General features: G+C 45.0%; 1 protein-coding gene across 1 annotated transcript in view; it reads right to left on the bottom strand.

The window, feature by feature from the left end:
- Positions 1-19,386, bottom strand: part of FER1L6 (fer-1 like family member 6) — a 682,981-nt gene that overhangs the window by 106,956 nt on the left and 556,639 nt on the right. The window contains exons 27-28 of the mRNA XM_069220715.1: positions 14,186-14,314; positions 13,042-13,081 (exon numbers count right to left, since the gene is read on the bottom strand). Of these exons, the coding sequence (XP_069076816.1) occupies positions 13,042-13,081; positions 14,186-14,314 (169 nt within the window). The remainder of the gene's footprint in view (positions 1-13,041; positions 13,082-14,185; positions 14,315-19,386) is intronic.

Below are 19,386 nucleotides of genomic sequence, written 5' to 3'. Positions count from 1 at the left end.
GAAAAAGAAAACAGACTGCCGTCTACACGTGGCCACAGTATGCTGGTATAGAAAAATTGACATTTAAAAACATTCACAAATGTGACAGTTTTACTAATGATTTTTGTTTAAGAAACATGCCTTTCAGTTGTGCTACTCATTTTACCTTTATTTTTGTGAAGGCAACAAGAGAGTAAAGGAAAGATCAAGGACCATATTTGTCAAGGTTTCGCGTCACCCTTGTGCCATTCAAGAGGGAACAAGGGTGACGCAAAACCTAAGTGAGATTTATGAAGCCGCGCAAGGACACCTTGCGTGGCCCTCCATGGCTTGATAAATCTAGAGTAACGCAAGGCAGCGCAAATCACTATCTTGCATTACTATGCAGCACTGAGGCATCCCATGCGTGGAACTTGGGTGTTCTCCTGCATCCACTCATGGATTTTGGCAGAGTCTCAGATTTACTATTAGTGGTAGACCTGGGAATGTATCAAAATGCTACGCCTCGCAAGGTGAGGCATAACAAGAACAAATATGCTTATTTCTCCTCATTTTTTAACTCTTACTAAGTGTGCTGCGTTTTTCAGTGCACCTAGAAAAAGGAAAATGCCTCTGAGGATTATTTTTGTGCAGGAAGGTACCTTTCATACACAAAAACAATCCGGCCTACAACATTGGCACCCTTGCACTACACTGAAAGGGTGGTTACACTGGCGCTAGGCTGCACCGAGCGAGACCAGCGCAGGCAGAGAGAAGGAATGCACTGTATAATGTTAAATACAGCACATTCCCTCCCCACTCCATTTCACGTAGTGGAGTGCAGCAAGGTGGCTTGATGCATTGTGTGAAAATATGATGAATATGCCTCATGCACACACCTGAAAATCTTGTACTCGCCACAATGAAAAACGTTGACAGGTATCCTGTGGCTTAATGCATGTTCACAAGCCATCAAGATCTGAAACGCACAATTTAAACAGTGCAAAGAAGAGGTAAGGTGGCAGCAAAAGAGGAGTTCAAAATGGTGGCTGTTAGACCTGACAGCCTTAGGGTGGTCACCCCTAACTTTTTGCCTGCCTCCCTCCACTTTTTGGACACTGTTTTTGCTGGCTTTTAGACTCTGCGCACTGAACCACTGCTAACCAGTGCTGAAGTGCATATGCTCTCTCCCTTTAAACATGGTAAGCTTGGATCATACCTGATTGGACTATTTAATTTACTTATAAGTCCCTAGTAATGTGCACTATAGTTGCCTAGGGCCTGTAGATTAAATGCTACTAGTGTGCCTGCAGCACTGGTTGTGCCACCCACTTAAGTAGCCCCTTTACCTTGTCTCAGGCCTGCCATTGCAAGGCCTTTGTGTGCAGTTTCACTGTCACCTCGACTTGGCATTTAAAAGTACTTGCCAAGCCTAAACCTCGGGGCGACCGGAACTTCGACACACGGCCTCGCAAGGACAACGCCGCCCGACTTCCAGAGGGGAAATCGACGCGACGCCTGCCGTGAGAATGAGAATTCCAAGCACATCCTCCTGGAACGACGCGCAGCCGGAAAACAAGCCGAAGAATCCACGCACAGACCCCGGGACATCTGGTAATCCCGCGACCCACAGAAAGAGACTGTCCGCGCGCCGGAAACGACGCCGGACTTCCCCGCGTGAAAAATAACGATGCAAGTCCGTGTGTGCAGGGGAGAAATCGATGCACACACCCTTTTTCCACGTATCTCTTCTTCTGCGGCCCTTTGCGGAGATTTTCCACTTTAAACCAGGTACTTTGTGCTTGAAAGAGACTTTGTTGGTTTTTAAAGACTTAAGACACTTTATATCACTTTTCAGTGACATCTCTACAATTTCACATTGCATCTTTATTTGTTTTGACCTACAATTATCCTGATAAATATTAAATATTTTTCTAAACACTGTGTTTTGTATTTTTGTGGTGCTATATTGTGTTATTGTTTGATTTATTGCACAAATACTTTACACATTGCCTTCTAAGTTAAGCCTGACTGCTTGTGCCAAGCTACCAGAGGGTGGGCACAGGATAATTTTGGATTGTGTGCGACTTACCCTGACTAGAGTGAGGCTTCTTGCTTGGATAGAGGGTAACCTGACTGCCAACCAAAAACCCCATTTCTAACATTGGTGATCAGTGGTGAGGATAGGACTTGTATTTGTGCAGTGACATACAGTAGCTAAGTATTTCACTACCTACCCATAGTTGAAGGTCAACTTGATTTTTATCTCTTTTTTCAAATTCGTTTTTCCTGACAATTTTCAAAAACTAAATTCTCACTCAACATGTCTCTGGCACGGTCTCAAGTAGGAGATTTGGACCTAGCCCTGTTGGAGACATATACTGTCAAACAGCTAAAAGGGTTCTGCAGGGTGTTGAGAGTACCCACCCAAGGGGCCTCCAAAAAGGAGGACTTTCAAGTGGCGCTGAGGGCCTGGGCAGAAGCCCATTTAGAGGAGGATGAGGAGGAAGAGGAGCCAGAAAATGGCCTCTCAGAGGATTTATTGCCATCAGTGGGTAATGTTACCACTGCAATTATGCCCCCTTCCAGACCAGGGAGCAGTGTCTCTGAGAAAAGCCTGACCGCAGAGGAAAGGAGAGAAGAAAGGGAGTTCCAATTGCAAATGGCAAAACTGAAAATTAAGGCCCAACAGGAAGAAAAGAGGGCAGAGAGAGAAGCCAAACAAGCTGAGGCTGAAAGAGCAGCCAAACAGGTGGAAGCTGAAAGAGCTTTGGCTGAAAAGAAACTATTGTTGGCTCATGAAGTGAGTCTCAAGGAGCTGGAGATCAAGGCGAGACAGTCTGAATCCAGCAATAATGGAGGCAGCATACAGACAGGACCTGCTGGAGAAAAGAAGGTTTGTATACCCAAAAATGTGGTGCCCAGTTTTGTGGTGGGAGATGACATAGATAAATGGTTAGCTGCTTATGAAGTTGCACTAAGGGCTCATGAGGTTCCTGAAGGGCAATGGGGGGTATCTATGTGGGGTTATGTGCCGCCATTGGGGAGGGACACACTTCTCACATTGGATCAACCTGATCAAAACACATACCCACTTCATAAAGCCACTTTACTTGCCAAGTTTGCGCTGACCCCTGAGGGATACCATCAGAGGTTCAGGGACAGCACCAAACAAACCACACAAACATGGGTAGATTTCTTTGACTTTTCCAGTAAGGCACTGAATGGATGGGTGCGGGGCAACAAAGTAGATAATTATAAAGGGTTATATGACTTGATTCTGAGAGAGCATATGCTCAATATTACTTTTACAGAGTTGCGCCAGCACTTGGTAGATAGTAAGCTGACTGATCCCAGGAAGCTTGCTGAGGAGATGGACCTCTGGGTTAGCACCAGAGTGTCCAAAAAGGTACCTGGGGGGGGGGGGGGGGGGACTCCCACAAAGGTGGTCAGGGTTCCCACTTACAGATAAGGAACTCTCCAAAGGCCCCCAAAAGAATTCCCAGGGAGGGGGTGGCAACCATTCCTTTTCCAGATTTGGGAAAAAGCCAGGGACTTATGATAAATCAGGGAGATCCAATCCCAAATGCTTAGAGTGCTACCAATATGGTCACTATAAAGGCGACCCCCAGTGCTCCAAGAGGGCACCGTCCACTACTGGACAGACACCTGGGTTGACTAGTGTAGCGCTCGGGGGGAGATGGACCCAGATAGCTTTGGGGAGCAGGTAGAGATTTCCCTAGTGTCCCTGGGAAAAGGAGAAATGGTGCCCAAAGCCCACATGCCCCAAAATACTTCCAAGTACAGGCAGTGGGTCACCATTGATGGGCAAAAGGTGGAGGCTCTGCGTGACACAGGAGCCAGTATGACTACTATCAAGAGTCAGCTGGTGTCAACAGAGCAGATAGTCCCTAATACATTCCACCAGGTCATAGTCGCTGACAATCGTGAGAGTCACCTACCGGTGGCTCTGGTTCCTTTGAGTGGGGGGGGGGCTCTGGTACTCTGAAAGTAGCTCTGAGTCCTGCCATGCCTGTAGATTGTCTGTTAGGCAATGATGAGCATACTGCTTGGAAAGAAGTAGAGCTCAGATCTCACCTGGAGATGTTAGGGTTACCTGAGTGGGTCTGCATGACCACACGGTCCATGGCTGACTGAGAGGGAAGTCAAGGGCGTCTGGAGCCTGGAACAATGGCCCAGAGAACTGCCAAGAGGAGGGGCAAGGGGAACGGGAAACCGGTCCCAGAAGTTCCCGCAGTGGTTGACGGGGTTCCTGAGGAGGAGGCTCCCGAGCCAACTGGGGAAGACATTGCCACCCTAGGTGATCTACCTGAGCTTGATGGCTGGCAAGTTGAGGGTGGACCCACCAGGGAGGAATTCTGCAAGGCGCAGAAAGAATGTCCCACTCTAGAGGGTATGAGGAAGCAAGCCTCAGCCCAGGCAGCAGTTGAAGCCTCTGGCGATCACCACATATATTGGGAGAATGATCTCCTCTACAATGAGCCTAAGGTTCCGGCCACTGGGGCAGCGCGTGCGCTGGTGGTCCCCCAGTGTTACCGAACCTTCCTACTGGGTCTGGCTCACGACATTCCCCTGGCAGGACATTTGGGGCAAGACAAGACCTTTGACAGGCTTGTCACCCACTTTTATTGGCCCAGAATAAGGACAAACTCAGATACGTTCTGTAGTTCTTGTCCTACCTGCCAGGCCAGTGGTAAAACAGGAAAAAGGGTTAAGACCCCCCTGATTCCACTTCCTGTCATGGGCACCCCCTTTGAAAGGGTGGGCATCGGCATTGTTGGTCCATTGGACCCCAATACAGCCCTAGGCAACAGTTTCATCCTGGTTTTGGTGGACCATGCCACCCGTTACCCAGAGGCAATCCCTCTGAGGACCGTAACTGCACCAGTGGTAACCAGAACTCTGATGGGGATATTTACCCGTGTGGGATTCCCAAAGGAGATAGTGTCTGACAGAGGCACTAACTTCATGTCTGCATACATGAAGCATCTGTGGGATGCGTGTGGTGTAACCTACAAGTTCACCACACCCCATCCCCCCCAATCTAATGGTCTTGTGGAGAGATTCAACAAGACCTTGAAAGGCATGATTGGTGGCCTCCCTGAGGCCCTGAGGCGTAAGTGGGACGTCCTCTTACCATGTCTTCTCTTTGCTTACAGAGAGGTACCCCAGAAGGGGGTAGGGTTCAGTCCCTTTGAGCTTCCCTATGGGTACCCTGTCAGGGGACCCTCAAGCATTGTCAAGGAGGGGTTGGAGAAAGCTCCAAAGGCACCCCCTCAGGATGTGGTCAGCTACATGTTGGCCCTCCGCAACCAGATGACCCGCTTCTGGAAAGAGGCCAAAAGTAACCTTGAGGCCAGTCAAGAGGTAATGAAACGCTGGTATGACCAGAAGGCCACCCTGGTAGAGTTTCAACCTGGTGACAAAGTGTGGGTAATGGAGCCAGTAGAGCCTAGAGCTCTCCAGGACCGCTGGTCTGGCCCATTTGAAGTAAAGGAGCGGAAAGGGGAGGCCACTTACCTAGTGGACCTCCAAACCCCTATGAACCCCCTAAGGGTGCTCCATGTCAACCGACTAAAGCCTCATTTTGAGAGGTATGAAGTCAATATGCTTCTGGTCACAGATGAAGGAATGGAAGAGGAGAGAGAACCTCTCCCCGACCTCCTCTCTGCCCAAGAAGGTGATGAGTCAGTGAAAGGTGTCATTCTCTCTGACTCCCTGACTCTAAACCAGAGAGGAGACTGCTATGAGCTGTTGGAGCAGTTCTCCCCCCTGTTCTCCCTTACTCCTGGACTGACCCACCTCTGTGTTCATGACATTGACACAGGTGACAGTCTCCCTGTGAAGAACAAAATTTACAGGTTATCGGATAAGGTGAAGGCCAGCATCAAGGAGGAGGTCTCCAAGATGTTAGCTTTAAGGGTTATTGAGAAATACAGTAGTCCCTGGGCCAGCCCTGTGGTGTTGGTCCCTAAGGCTACTGCCCCAGGTGTGAAGCCAGAACTCCGGTTCTGTGTGGACTACTGGGGTCTCAACTCAGTCACACAGACTGATGCTCACCCCATCCCCCGAGCGGATGAGCCCGTTGACAGGCTGGGCGCTGCCAAGTTCCTGAGTACATTTGATCTTACTTCAGGGTACTGGCAGATCGCCCTGACTGAGGGGGCTAAAGAGAGATCCGCATTTTCGACACCTGATGGTCATTACCAGTTCTGGGTGATGCCATTTGGGTTGAAAAATGCCCCTGCTACCTTCCAACGGTTGGTTAACGGGGTCCTAGCTGGCAAGGATGCCTCTGTGCAGCCTACCTGGACGACATAGCTGTCTACAGTTCCAGCTGGGAGGAACACCTGCTCCACCTCAAGGAGGTGCTTCAGGTCCTGCGACAGGCAGGCCTGACCATCAAGGCTAGTAAGTGCCAGATTGGGCAGGGTTCCGTGGTGTACTTGGGACACCTAGTGGGTGGTGGCAAGGTGCAGCCACTCCAGGCCAAGATTGAAACTATCAAGGCCTGGCAACCACCTAGAACACAGACTGAGGTGAGAGCCTTTTTAGGCCTCACAGGATACTACAGCAGATTTGTCAAGGGCTATGGTACCATTGTGCCACCCTTGACAGAACTCACTTCCAAGAAACAACCTAGGTTGGTGAATTGGACAGAGGCTTGTCAGAAAGCCTTTGACTCTCTGAAGGAAGCCATGTGCACGGCCCTCGTGCTCAAGGCCCCTGACTACTCCAAGGAATTTATCGTGCAGACAGACGCTTCAGAGCATGGCATAGGGGCGGTCCTAGCACAGCTAAATGAGGAGGGCCTAGACCAACCAGTAGTCTTTATTAGCAGAAGGCTATTACCACGGGAACAGAGGTGGAGTGCTATTGAGAGAGAAGCTTTTGCTGTGGTCTGGGCACTGAAGAAGCTGAGCCATACCTGTTTGGGACTCTCTTCCGGGTTCAGACAGACCACAGGCCCCTCAGATGGCTCATGCAGATGAGGGATGAAAATCCTAAACTCTTGAGGTGGTCCATTTCCCTACAGGGAATGGACTTTACGGTGGAGCACCGCCCAGAGGTTGACCACGCCAATGCTGATGGTCTCTCCAGATACTTCCGCCTTAGCGATGAGATCTCCCAGGAGGTCGGGTAGCTCTTCCCACTTTCAGCTGGGGGGGACACATGTTAGACCTGACAGCCTTAGGGTGGTCACCCCTAACTTTTTGCCTGCCTCCCTCCACTTTTTGGACACTGTTTTGGCTGGCTTTTAGACTCTGCGCACTGAACCACTGCTAACCAGTGCTAAAGTGCATATGCTCTCTCCCTTTAAACATTGTAACCTTGGATCATAACTGATTGGACTATTTAATTTACTTATAAGTCCCTAGTAATGTGCACTATAGGTGCTGGGCCTGTAGATTAAATGCTACTAGTGGGCCTGCAGCACTGGTTGTGCCACCCACTTAAGTAGCCCCTTTACCTTGTCTCTGGCCTGCCATTGCAAGGCCTGTGTGTGCAGTTTCACTGTCACCTCGACTTGGCATTTAAAAGTACTTGCCAAGCCTAAACCTCCCCTTTCTCCACATATAAGTCACCTCTAATATGTGCCCTAGGTAACCCCTAGAGCAGGGTGCTGTGTGGGTGAAAGGCAGGACATGTACCTGTGTAGTTTACATGTCCTGGTAGTGTAGTACTCCTAAATTCGTTTTTACACTACTGTGAGGCCTGCTCCCTTCATAGGCTAACATTGGGGCTGCCCTCATACAGTATTGAAGTGGTAGCTGCTGATCTAAAAGGAGTAGGAAGGTCATATTTAGTATGGCCAGAATGGTAATACCAAATCCTGCTGACTGGTGAAGTTGGATTTAATATTACTATTCTAGAAATGCCACTTGTAGAAAGTGAGCATTTCTTTGCACTTAAATCTTTCTGCGCCTTACAATCCACGTCTGGCTGGGCTTAGTTGACAGCTCCTTGTGCATTCACTCAGACACACCCCAAACACAGGGTACTCAGCCTCACTTGCATACATCTTCATTTTGAATGGGTCTTCCTGGGCTGGGAGGGTGGAGGGCCTACTCTCACACAAAGGACTGCCACACCCCCTACTGGGACCCTGGCAGACAGGATTGAACTGAAAGGGGACCTGGTGCACTTCTTAGCCGCTCTTTGAAGTCACCCCCACTTCAAAGGCACATTTGGGTATAAAACAGGGCCTCTGCCCTACCTCATCAGACACTTCCTGGAGAAGAAACCTGAACCAGAACCTGCATCCTGCCAAGAAGAACTGCCTGGCTGCCTAAAAGACTCACCTAACTGCTTTCTACAAAGGACTGCTGCCTTGCTGTTGCCCTGCTGCCTTGCTGAACTCTTGTCTGGCTGTAAAAGTGCTCTCCAAGGGCTTGGATAGAGCTTGCCTCCTGTTCCCTGAAGTCTCAGGACCAAAAAGACTTCTCTTTTTAATTTGGACTCTTCGTGCGCCAAAAAATTCGCCGCCTGACTTCCAGAGGGGAAATCAACGCGACGCCTGCCGTGAGAACGAGAATTCCACGCACATCCTCCCGGAACGACGCTCAGACGGAAAACAAGCCGAAGAATCCACGCACAGACCCCTGGACATCTGGTAATCCCACGACCCACAGAAAGAGACTGTCCGCGTGCCGGAAAACAACGCCCGACTTCCCCGCATGAAAAATAATGACGCAAGTCCGTGTGTGCAGGGGAGAAATCGACGCACACACCATTTTTCCACGTATCTCTTCTTCTGCGGCCCTTTGCGGAGATTTTCCACTTTAAACCAGGTACTTTGTGCTTGAAAGAGACTTTGTTTGCTTTTTAAAGACTTAAGACACTTTATATCACTTTTCAGTGATATCTCTACAATTTCACATTGCATCTTTATTCGTTTTGACCTACAATTATCCTGATAAATTTTATATATTTTTCTAAACAATGTGTGGTGTATTTTTGTGGTGCTATATTCTGTTATTGTATGATTTATTGCACAAATACTTTACACATTGCCTTCTAAGTTAAGCCTGACTGCTCGTGCCAAGCTACCAGAGGGTGGGCACAGGATAATTTTGGATTGTGTGTGACTTACCCTGACTAGAGTGAGGGTTCTTGCTTGGACAGAGGGTAACCTGACTGCCAACCAAAAAACCCATTTCTAACAGTGGCACACCTTTTATAATCACAGCATGGGTTGTATCCTAGTTGTGGCTTTTCCATCACTACCAGAAGCAGTAATGTAGTGCTGCCGGAATATCTCATTGAATTCAGCCAACAGTTTGTGTATCGGGGTTTGGCTGAAGCACAGTAGTAAGTACGTCAGCCATTTCAAGGGAGACTAATTGGCTAGAGAGGCGTTTATTGCAGCTGATGGCAAGGGAAGGGGACAACTGTGGCCACCAGAGAAAGGAGGCCTTTGACACAAGAATTACAGAAAAGAAGCTTAGCCAGGAAATAGTGGGAAAACCACACGAGTGCTGAAGAGATGTCTCTGGTCTTAGTGACTGGTGAGGGAAACACAAGTATTACACTGCAATTCGCACAACCGAGAACAGCAGCCTAGCTTGCCTGGAACTTAGTCAGACCAGTTGGCTGGGTAATGTGACTTTTACTAAAGCTCCAGTGTGCACACAATCAACTTGACTGATTCTACAGCAATGCTTGTTTGTCCTCCTCCTTAGTGATTTGATAGGGAAACAATCAGCTATCAAGACCACCACATATACGTAAAAGGCCATAAACCTTGACTATATAAGCACCCTTACAGCATAGAGCTTTCTTATGCATAGTTCCTTGCCCTAACTGAAGAAGAGCTTTCACAATGGGAGCAGGTTTTTCACTGATCTAGTGATACGGACTTTTCTGACTAATTATGCATCAATGATGGAGATGTAGGATGGATCAGCCTATTGGAAGCCCTTATTCCAACTCTGAGGGCCTCATTTACAAGAACTGATACATCAACATTGATGCTTTGGATTGCTTGCGCGTGCCGCAAATGCCCTAACGACACCATGGATGCGCTGTAATTACAATACAGCTCTCCATTACACAAGTTTTCAGGGATGTGTCAGAAAGCCTGACACATCTGTTGAAGCTAAAGTGATGCATTCCTGGAGTTGCGTCGTAAACTGACACAACTCCAGCAATGCATCAGAACACAGAGGAGAGTCCTATGTTAAAAGGCCTGCACCAATCCTAATGCCTGGTCTGAGCAGGTGTAAGAATTTTGATGCAGTCAAGTCACAGAGTGATGCAGTGAAAAGTTGTACATTTCACTGCATCAATTCTTCATGGCTTTTAACATGGGAATGCCCACCCTGCATACATTATACCTGGCACAGGTATAATGTGATGCAGGCCTCTACAAACTGACGTGTTGGGCCCAATGGAGTCCTGTGGAGCACTGATTGCGATGCCGCTGCATTACAAAAATGATGGAACTGCAGCACAATCGCTTTGTAAATGAGACCTTGAGTATTTATGGAAATCCTGCTGCAGTTCATAAAGAAAATCCTAACTGCTAATTTGTCAGGAAACATTGTATAAACAAAGAGGGGAATAAGTTTGCATCTACTGTTTTTTGCTGTCAGGCAAGTATACTTCTGGATGTGTCATTAAGTGTCACAGTCCATGGAAGAACTGATATTGAAAAACCATTGTCTTTCAGTCCACTGAGGAAAGGTACCACATTCAGCACAGCTGAGGACAATACCTTTTCACACTTACCGCTACACTAGTGGCTCTTCAAAGGCTCTTTAACATCCCAAAGAGGGCCCATGTTGATTGAAAGATCTCACTTCCTGCTTAGGTCTCTCCACTGCCTGGCTGAAGCATTTTTTTCAATCAAAGATATCCTTGCCATGAGCACCCATAGTGACAATCTAAGAATATCAATGCATCTTTGGAAAATCCCTCTAATATGATCCCAGATGGGGAAACTGAGATCTAGAAAAGATTCTAAGTAAGAAGGTACATTTCTTCTGCAGACACACAACCTTTAGAGACAATGGTCCATGATCTCTACCCCCTCAGCCCCTCCTTGACCCAGCCTGGTCCTTGTTGGTGGTCCTACTGAAAATACAGTCCTGAATTAGATTTGGGTCAAAAGATAATACTTACTTCGATTTCTCAAGCAAATACTACACTTGGAAACAAAAATACTAGTGAAATTTCCTCCACCATTGGGATAGTTGGGTGAAGGAAATGTTGCTGGTAGCTTCTTCCATGGATTTACTACTAATGTTAAAAACATATCCTTAGTGTTTTCCTGATACATCTACGCCATAACCTTGAATAGGGCCCATGAAATAAACTTTTATTTGAAGGCTGCCTCCGTGAGTCCCTTCTAGACTGTTTGACTTGTTTTTCTATCCTTATTGATACTACTGCTAACCTCAGTGCTATAGTGGTAATCAGTTAATACACTCTTGTTATTTCTGGAGTACCCTTTAACAAGACATCATAGGACTTAGGTGCGCTGCTGCCTGCGAACAGCTGGTTTTAAAAATGTTGTTGTGAAAACCGATGCCTCACACATCGGTGCCTCTATTGTGTGGCCAATGACTTCCCCGTTTGCACAATAAAACATTATATTTGTTGTAAAGAGGGGAGACTGATGCATCTCTATAAATGTTGTGTTTATTGCAGAGTGTTATCAAACAATTTACACTGTTTATTGGCTAGTACTGTATTTAACAGTTCAGGGCCTTTAGGCAGTCTATCTTATGTCTCTTGGTCTTTGGGCATCATATTTTCTTGCATCACCCTTCACCTCCAGACCAAGGTGCTTTCAGGCCACCACAGCAAATGCTTCCTTTTCTCACAAGTCAGTGAAGTGCCACTCTGTTAATCTTTGCTATTGAGATCATCATTCTGATAATGGAAGTCCAATGCTTCATAACATCTTGAACTGGCGAGCTGGATGGCATTAAGTCAATGGGCCTCTGTGCCACTAGGCATATGTCAACATTGACCATTAGAAATTATTGTCTTAGCACAGAGACAGGTTTAGCGACCAAGGGCATGATTAAAAAAAAAAACTTTAACTTGTAGAGTATCACTTATTGGCATAGAAATCATGCTGATATCCCCTTACTTCTGTGGAAAAGTCAGTTTATTGCTGCATACCTTTTCAAAGGGGAAAGTGAGACACGGGGCAGGCAAACTGATGTTTGGAACAACTATAGAGTTGGAGGTTTATGGATATTTTCAAACATTTTATATGCAGTTTCCAACCAATATTTGATATATTCTTTCAGGGTGGGAAGATGAATTGAACACCCAGAACTTGATAGGTAGATAGGGGAAGAGGTTCTTGTATAGGGAAAAAAAATCTGTCTTCTGAAAACGCAGAAAAAGTGAACCAATGCACTATCACACGAAATCGAGATGGCAGATGTCCTAGCAGCACCCAGTATACCCGGAGAAGACCCAAAATGTGCTAAACTACAAGAGTCATATATATTGAACGAGTGCCTGTACTCTTTGTAAGCCAGGGATAGTTAGTATGAATACTATTAGCCTCTTTAAAGGGCAACTACACTTGCATCAGTCAAAAGGGTGTATTCCAAATGTCCATTACATTCTGAGTAAAATGACTGCCTGTTTGCTTCTGTGATTGGTCTGTAGTTGGACCTTGCTATACAAAACTCAGAAAATAAAATGGATGGAGAGTATAGTAGTTTGAGTATTGCCCCAACATATAGTACAAAATGCTGCTCCTGCACAAAAAATTATAATTAATGATGTAGATGTGGTATTTATTGAATTGAGTGCAACATACTTGAATCTATTTGATTTACAACGCCAAGACCTGCTCACATGGCTGTCTGAACTAAATGTGTCCCAAAGTGAGAATGAAAGACACTTTGAGATCATGCAAACCAAGCAAGTGCCTTATCTTTTTGCATTATACATTTTTGTAATTTGAGGGCACAGGAAATGTAATGATTTGACCAGAACCACAACATTTTTGTCCTGGGTTGACTCCAGATTCCAAAGTCATCACCCTAACCACCAGACTACATCTCCCCAATAACAGAAAAAGAATTAACTAACCTGCATTTGTTGTTTCTCCTTTCGATGCAATTGCCTTTGCCTATCAGAGAGGAATCAAAAAAATATCACCACAAGGATTATGAAACTCCAAAGCCATGCAGCAATTTTCGAGTTCAACCAGACAAACAATTCTGCACGTAATTTTAAAAATGGGGTGAACAGAGTTAGGTAAGAGTCATAAGAGTCAGTCCAGAAAGGAGTTATCAAAATTTGTCACAAGTTGAATAAAAGGCACAGTTAAGCAAAAAAGTCTATGAATTCTGTAGGAGTGAAGAGAGATAAGATCTAACAGGGAGTGTTAATCATATACAGATGGCACCAGCAATCAAATAAAAAGTATACTGAAACATAAGAAGGCTCTACAGAGAAAGGGTGATACATTCGTGGAACTCTCTTCCAAAAGTTGGAGGAGTGCAACACCGGTTCCGTAGGGTCGTGGCAGCCATGGGCATGGGCAGGACGGATTGGGAGCTTAAGGGGTAAAGGGTCTAAATATTTGGGTGATGAAGGAAATGCTGTGCATAGGTAGCTGGTGAGTGGATTGCGTACAGACTGGTGGCTGGGTCATTGAAAGAAAGAAATTAAGGTCATGATGACGTTGGAAGTCCTCCGAGTACTTTGAATGCTATGGAGAGGAAACACCACTGGGTCTCACTCTGCCTTTTGTGCCTTCCTGTTTGGTGTCAGGATGTGGAGCTGGGGAAGGATCTCAGGAAGTGTAATAGTGTGTAAATGGTGAAGCTAACAACGCTCTTCAATGGTAGGCAGGAGAGGAGCAAAAGGCAAAGGAGGTGGCTGTGTCCTATTCGAGAGATGCCTCAGCTTCAAAAACGTAAAGATAGTTTGGGGATAATTCAAAGATGGGCTACCACAATGGTACATAGTAAACTAGAAGTCCTTGTTTAGACTGTTTAGCCTGAGGAAATGGAACTAAGGGCTTTGATGGAGACATTCATCCTCAAAAACAGCAAATCTGGCACTCAACGCTGTGCAAGAAGAGAGCTTTTCATATGTAAACTAACTATAAAAGTCAGCGGCTGGAGGCTGACAGCGAACGTATGCTCAAATGTAACTTTCAAAACAGATTTTAATAAAATAATTTCTGTGTCTATGATTCTATATGTAGAGCTGATAAAAATCTTACCTTCTGAATTTTTTCCAAGGATGCATAATACTTCGACCACCAGTCGATCACATTCTCAGCAGATTCATCAGCAATGGTTCTCTTCTTTTTCTTAGTTGACCTGCGAATTGAGGCCCCTCTTGCTAAGCCCTACAGAGTAATAAAAAGGCAGTAATGTATTTGGGTGTATTTAACACCATCATAACAGAAACGTCACAGGAAGGTCTGGATCTCCAAGGACTGTTTTGGATACCATTGACAATAATGCACCTTCAATGAGGTGATGATAAATAATGAAAAGCACACCAAAAATATATTAATGGGTAAGCGAGACAAAGGACCCTCTGAAGGAGTAGAATTAGGACAACAGACATTGGGGGTGATTCTAACTTCGGCAGGCGGCGGAGGCCGCCCGCCACCGCTGAGGGTATTTTGGGATTTGCCCTGGGCTGGCGGGCGGCCGCCAAAAGGCCGCCCGCCAGCCCAGGGCAAATCAACCTTCCCACGAGGACGCCGGCTCAGAATTGAGCCGGCGGAGTGGGAAGGTGCGACGGGTGCTGTTGCACCCGTCGCGTATTTCAGTGTCTGCTATGCAGACACTGAAATACTTTGTGGGGCCCTCTTACGGGGGCCCCTGCAGTGCCCATGCCATTGGCATGGGCACCGCAGGGACCCCCAGGGGTCCCGCGGCACCCCCTACCGCCATCCTGTTCCTGGCGGGAGACCCGCCAGGAACAGGATGGCGGTAGGGGGTGTCAGAATCCCCATGGCGGCGGAGCGTGCTCCGCCGCCATGGAGGATTCTGCAGGGCAGCGGGAAACCGGCGGGAGACCGCCGGTTTCCCGCATCTGACCGCGGCCGAACCGCCGCGGTCAGAATGCCCTGCGGGGCACCGCCGGTCTGTCGGCGGTACTCCCGCCGACCCTGGCCCCGGCGGTCAGAGACCGCCGGGGTCAGAATGACCCCCATTGTCTGAAAATGATTATACTGTGACACGAATACTTGTGGAAATGCCATCACTAAAGTAATATCCAGTTTTCAGCAACAGAAAATAATCTTTTGGAAATTAGAAATAAAAATATGAAATGGGCAAATCAAAATCAAATATTTCCATATCACTGTTGATTAAGAGCACTCCATAAGTGGGAAGCTCACTACAAAGGATATGTATCAATTAGATTATGAGATTTGGAACTAGAGGTGTGAAAAACAAAAGCAACTTTTTACCAATACATCATGAAGGCCTGCATAAAAACCCTGCAGACTTCTTAAAATATCATTACATTCGCACAGTGTTTTTAAAACAGTTTTGGAGAAGAAATCCACCAAAGGTGTACAGGAAAGTTTAATAAGTGGTCTCATTTTGTAAATGTCATTCATAATTTTAAAGTGTTGTACATTTTCAAAATTTCGAATTTCTCCAATTTCTATAAATAAAATAACTTTGCAAATAATTTCTTAAGCTCACGAACAGATTAGCTTAAAGGTGTGGGTAGAAATGAACAATACCCATTTTGTAGAACAAATCCTGGACTGAGCCCTAGAGGAAACTGACTAACTGCTATGGGAATAGTAGAAAGAGACTGCACATAACTATATATGCAGATTTGGAACTAACTCAAAGAAGGATAACGAAAGAACAGTATCTGTCTGTTACTGATAATAATGGACAAGTATTTAAAGACCATTCCTAGGTAACATAAAAAATACCTAACAATCTTAAAAATACAATTCTCCCAGAGACATTTATATGAACTACAACATGGAAAAACATAAAGGACTTGGTAGTAATACATAGACACCTGAAAATTATTATTTATAGAATATGTTCATATGAGTAATATTCATCACTTATCATCACCATGCCACATGGCGGTGGTCATCCTTCCGTTGAAGAACTCTCTGGTGGTAAATACACTTTGACAGCACCACTGCTTTATTTTTAGTATTACCTTGATGCTTTTTTCAAAGTTAGGCTTAGAATGTTTTTCTACAAGTGCATGTTCCCTAGCTTTCTTGATACCAAGGAAGCAAGAGAATAAGGTGTCTGTATTTGTTATGAATGTCATCCCTTTTTATTGTCATAAGAAGTTTTTGTCTTTGCAAAAATCCACATACAGTTTTTTTTCTGGCTTATCTCCCTTTCATGCACAAAGAACTCCCTTATTGATTGCTTTATGAATCTGTCCAGATCACAGTAAGTATGTTACTGAATAAATTTAGGGCTACTTGACTTTTGAACATTTAAAAAATCAGTGGAGTCTGCAAATATTTGCAAGAGAGCTCAGTGTTAAGTTTGATTTAAAAAAGTAAACACATGTATTGGTCATTTTTCTCTATGTTAAAATAATCATTGCTAAATTAACTAAATATGTGTGTTCTGTGACTTTTGAACATGTAAAAAATCAGTGGAGTCTGCAAATATTTGCAAGAGACCTGTGAAGAATGCACGCCAACAGAAGTGTACTTCATCTGAGTTAGTTCACAATCAATATTCTGTGTTTCAGCCACATTAGCTCTTGTATTCAGATTTTTTAAATGCAGGGTGGAGCACTATCCTTTACTAGGTGCTTTGTGTGCAGCCTGCTTGATGGACAAGACAGGGGAAGCCTTTCATGGACTAGCAAATACCCCTTCACTTCTATTCCTGATCTTGGATGCCAAAACAGAAGAGCTCGGACAAGTTACACATTGTGCCCATGACAATGCATAACTGTGATATCCATCAAAGGCGATGCTTATCTGAACTTCTGTCGGATTACCATATGAATTAATGTAAAGTATATTAAAACACAGTTGTACATAGTGCAGGCTACTACCTACTCAGTCACTAGTCTCCACTCTCCCCTCAAAGAAATCACACACCCCATCAAGTTTAGGATATTACTCTAACCATGAAACATTCTCTCTAAAATGCATTGCTACTTTCTCGAGCTAGATTTGTGCCCCATCAACTACAGAGAAGACTAAACAAATACCATATGAAAAACCAAAATCCAGATATTGATACTGAATAAATATCAGAATATTATGTATCATCAGCCTTGTCCTGTGGCTGCTGACAACACTAAGGGACTGAATTAGAGCTCATGAGAACAGCCTGTGTGATGGGGAAGCCAGACTGTAGTCCCACATTTCCGAATTTCTTGTCTTGTTACATTCATTTCTGTACGTCAAATGCACTTTTACACATGTTCTGTAACTCGTCGTTTAAAATGCCCAACTTGTACCTTCACTGAGGTTATCCTCTGGTGACTAGCTACATAACAGTACTGCTCCGGTACACTTAGATCAAATAAAAAGAACTTTGCTTTTTAAAAAATCGCAGGTATTGAAGTAATTCTTTCATAAGTAGTGAAAAACAAATATTGTGATTAGCTATCCTGCTGCTGTACAGGTCTACTTGTTTCATATCCATATAAAACCCTATTTAAAAATGGCCGCCCCTGGTGGCTGCACGATTCCGTTCTTAAATTACAACATAAAGCCGAGTATTACTGAGTGTATTTTGCAGATGCTTTCCAAATTGTTGCGATTGCCTAACACTGATAAGACTGTAATTAATGTAAATGAGGCCGGAAACATGGCCGGATGTTGCGTCGCTGTTTTCCCTGATGACGGGCCCAGCGGGCCACGTGCATTATTGGAGTTCTGTTTAAAACGTATATGATTAATACTACAAATTAGTGGATCATTAGGGCAGCTCTAGAGCACGTTTGCTTACCTGCTTTCTTCTTTCAATTGCTGTTTGAAGTATGTAATGTTAACATATCAGTGCGTTTCGTACATGTTCTACCTGCCGAGACTTTAAAATGCCTGCAGATAACCTATACATACATACATATTTTTATGTGTTTTATATATGTGTGTTTTCTAATGTGTTTTGACCACTATACATGTGTTTAAAATATTAGTGTCTGTTTTTCTTAGATACATATATTTTAATGTATATATTTTTGAGGGGGCGAGCAGGTACACCTACACATACATTGTGTACACTAATACAATCAACGCTTGTTTGAATCGCGTTTTTGTGAGAAAGAACATGTGTGCATGTAAATATTTATCTCTCAGTATGTTGAAATATCTACAGATATATGTGTGTTCATTGTGTATATTTGCCACTGATCCATAGAAAGTTGCCATCGCTTTCAAAATACTTTGATTTAAAAGAAGATGTCATTTGTGTGCTCAGTCCCTGCCACGTACTTCGCCCTACCCTGTAGAGACCAAAGCGGTATTGAAATTCTGTCTCATCCAAGAGAGATTGATCTTTCCACCTTTTTCTGGATTGCCAACTTCTGGTCTCTTCTATTAAGCGCTATTGTTTTTCACTGCCTCAGACCCCCCAGTTTGTTTTCAGAAGAAGTTGACGACCTCATAAATGCATGGGGGCTACCACTCAGTCAAGCTGACAAGTGTTCTGGTGGATAAGTCTCATCCCCTAACCAAATTGTATGATCTTGGGCACACCATGCCTCTGTTCTTTAACGGATAAAAAGGGCACTAAGAAACTTTAAGCCATACAAAATTCAATTCAGTGTTCTCTGCTCCTGTGTTGACTAAAAATATTCACACTTTTTCTTGACGTGAGTAGATCATTCTCAGTGTTTGAGAGCCAGAACACAGACTGGTTTGTAACAATGTCACCCACTCTGCTGAGAGTGAGACCTGGGATATATAACCTGACTGTCTCTTCATGCAGCTCTGCTCACACCCCATCCAGAGCAAGGTCTCAGTGCTTTCCAGCTCGCTGCAGCGAGGAAACATTTCCAACTCGGTCCTATAGATTAACTTGCACCTTTGTATCCACTGACCATGCACTGACTGCTCAAGATGCCACACGAAAAGGGGCATAAAACTCGCACCCCCCATTCTTTAAATCCCACCAGTCTTAGTGGGGTTCATTTTACTGAAGATACCCTAACATTTGGGGGGTGAGTAGCCACGGAACAAACAGTCCAGGAGATTTCAATTAATCATAGATTTATAGAGCATAGAACATTGCCCAAGATGGTCTCAAGGGCTGGAGTTGCTCACTGCTTTGTGGTGGTCTGTTAATTCGAACAGCCAGGTCTTGAGTCCTTTCTTCAATTGCTGGAGTGAAGAGGCGGTCTTGAGGTGTAGGGGAAGGTCATTCCAAGCACTGGCCACCAGGTGTGAGAAGGAGCATCCTCCACTTTTGCTTCGGCGGATCTGGGAGATGTCTGTGAGCAAGAGGG

Source organism: Pleurodeles waltl, chromosome 2_2 (genome assembly GCF_031143425.1).
Source record: "Pleurodeles waltl isolate 20211129_DDA chromosome 2_2, aPleWal1.hap1.20221129, whole genome shotgun sequence".
Classification (NCBI taxonomy): Eukaryota; Metazoa; Chordata; class Amphibia; order Caudata; family Salamandridae; genus Pleurodeles; species Pleurodeles waltl.
Note: the sequence above shows the minus strand (reverse complement) of the source record. Positions and strands in the feature narration are given on the sequence as shown.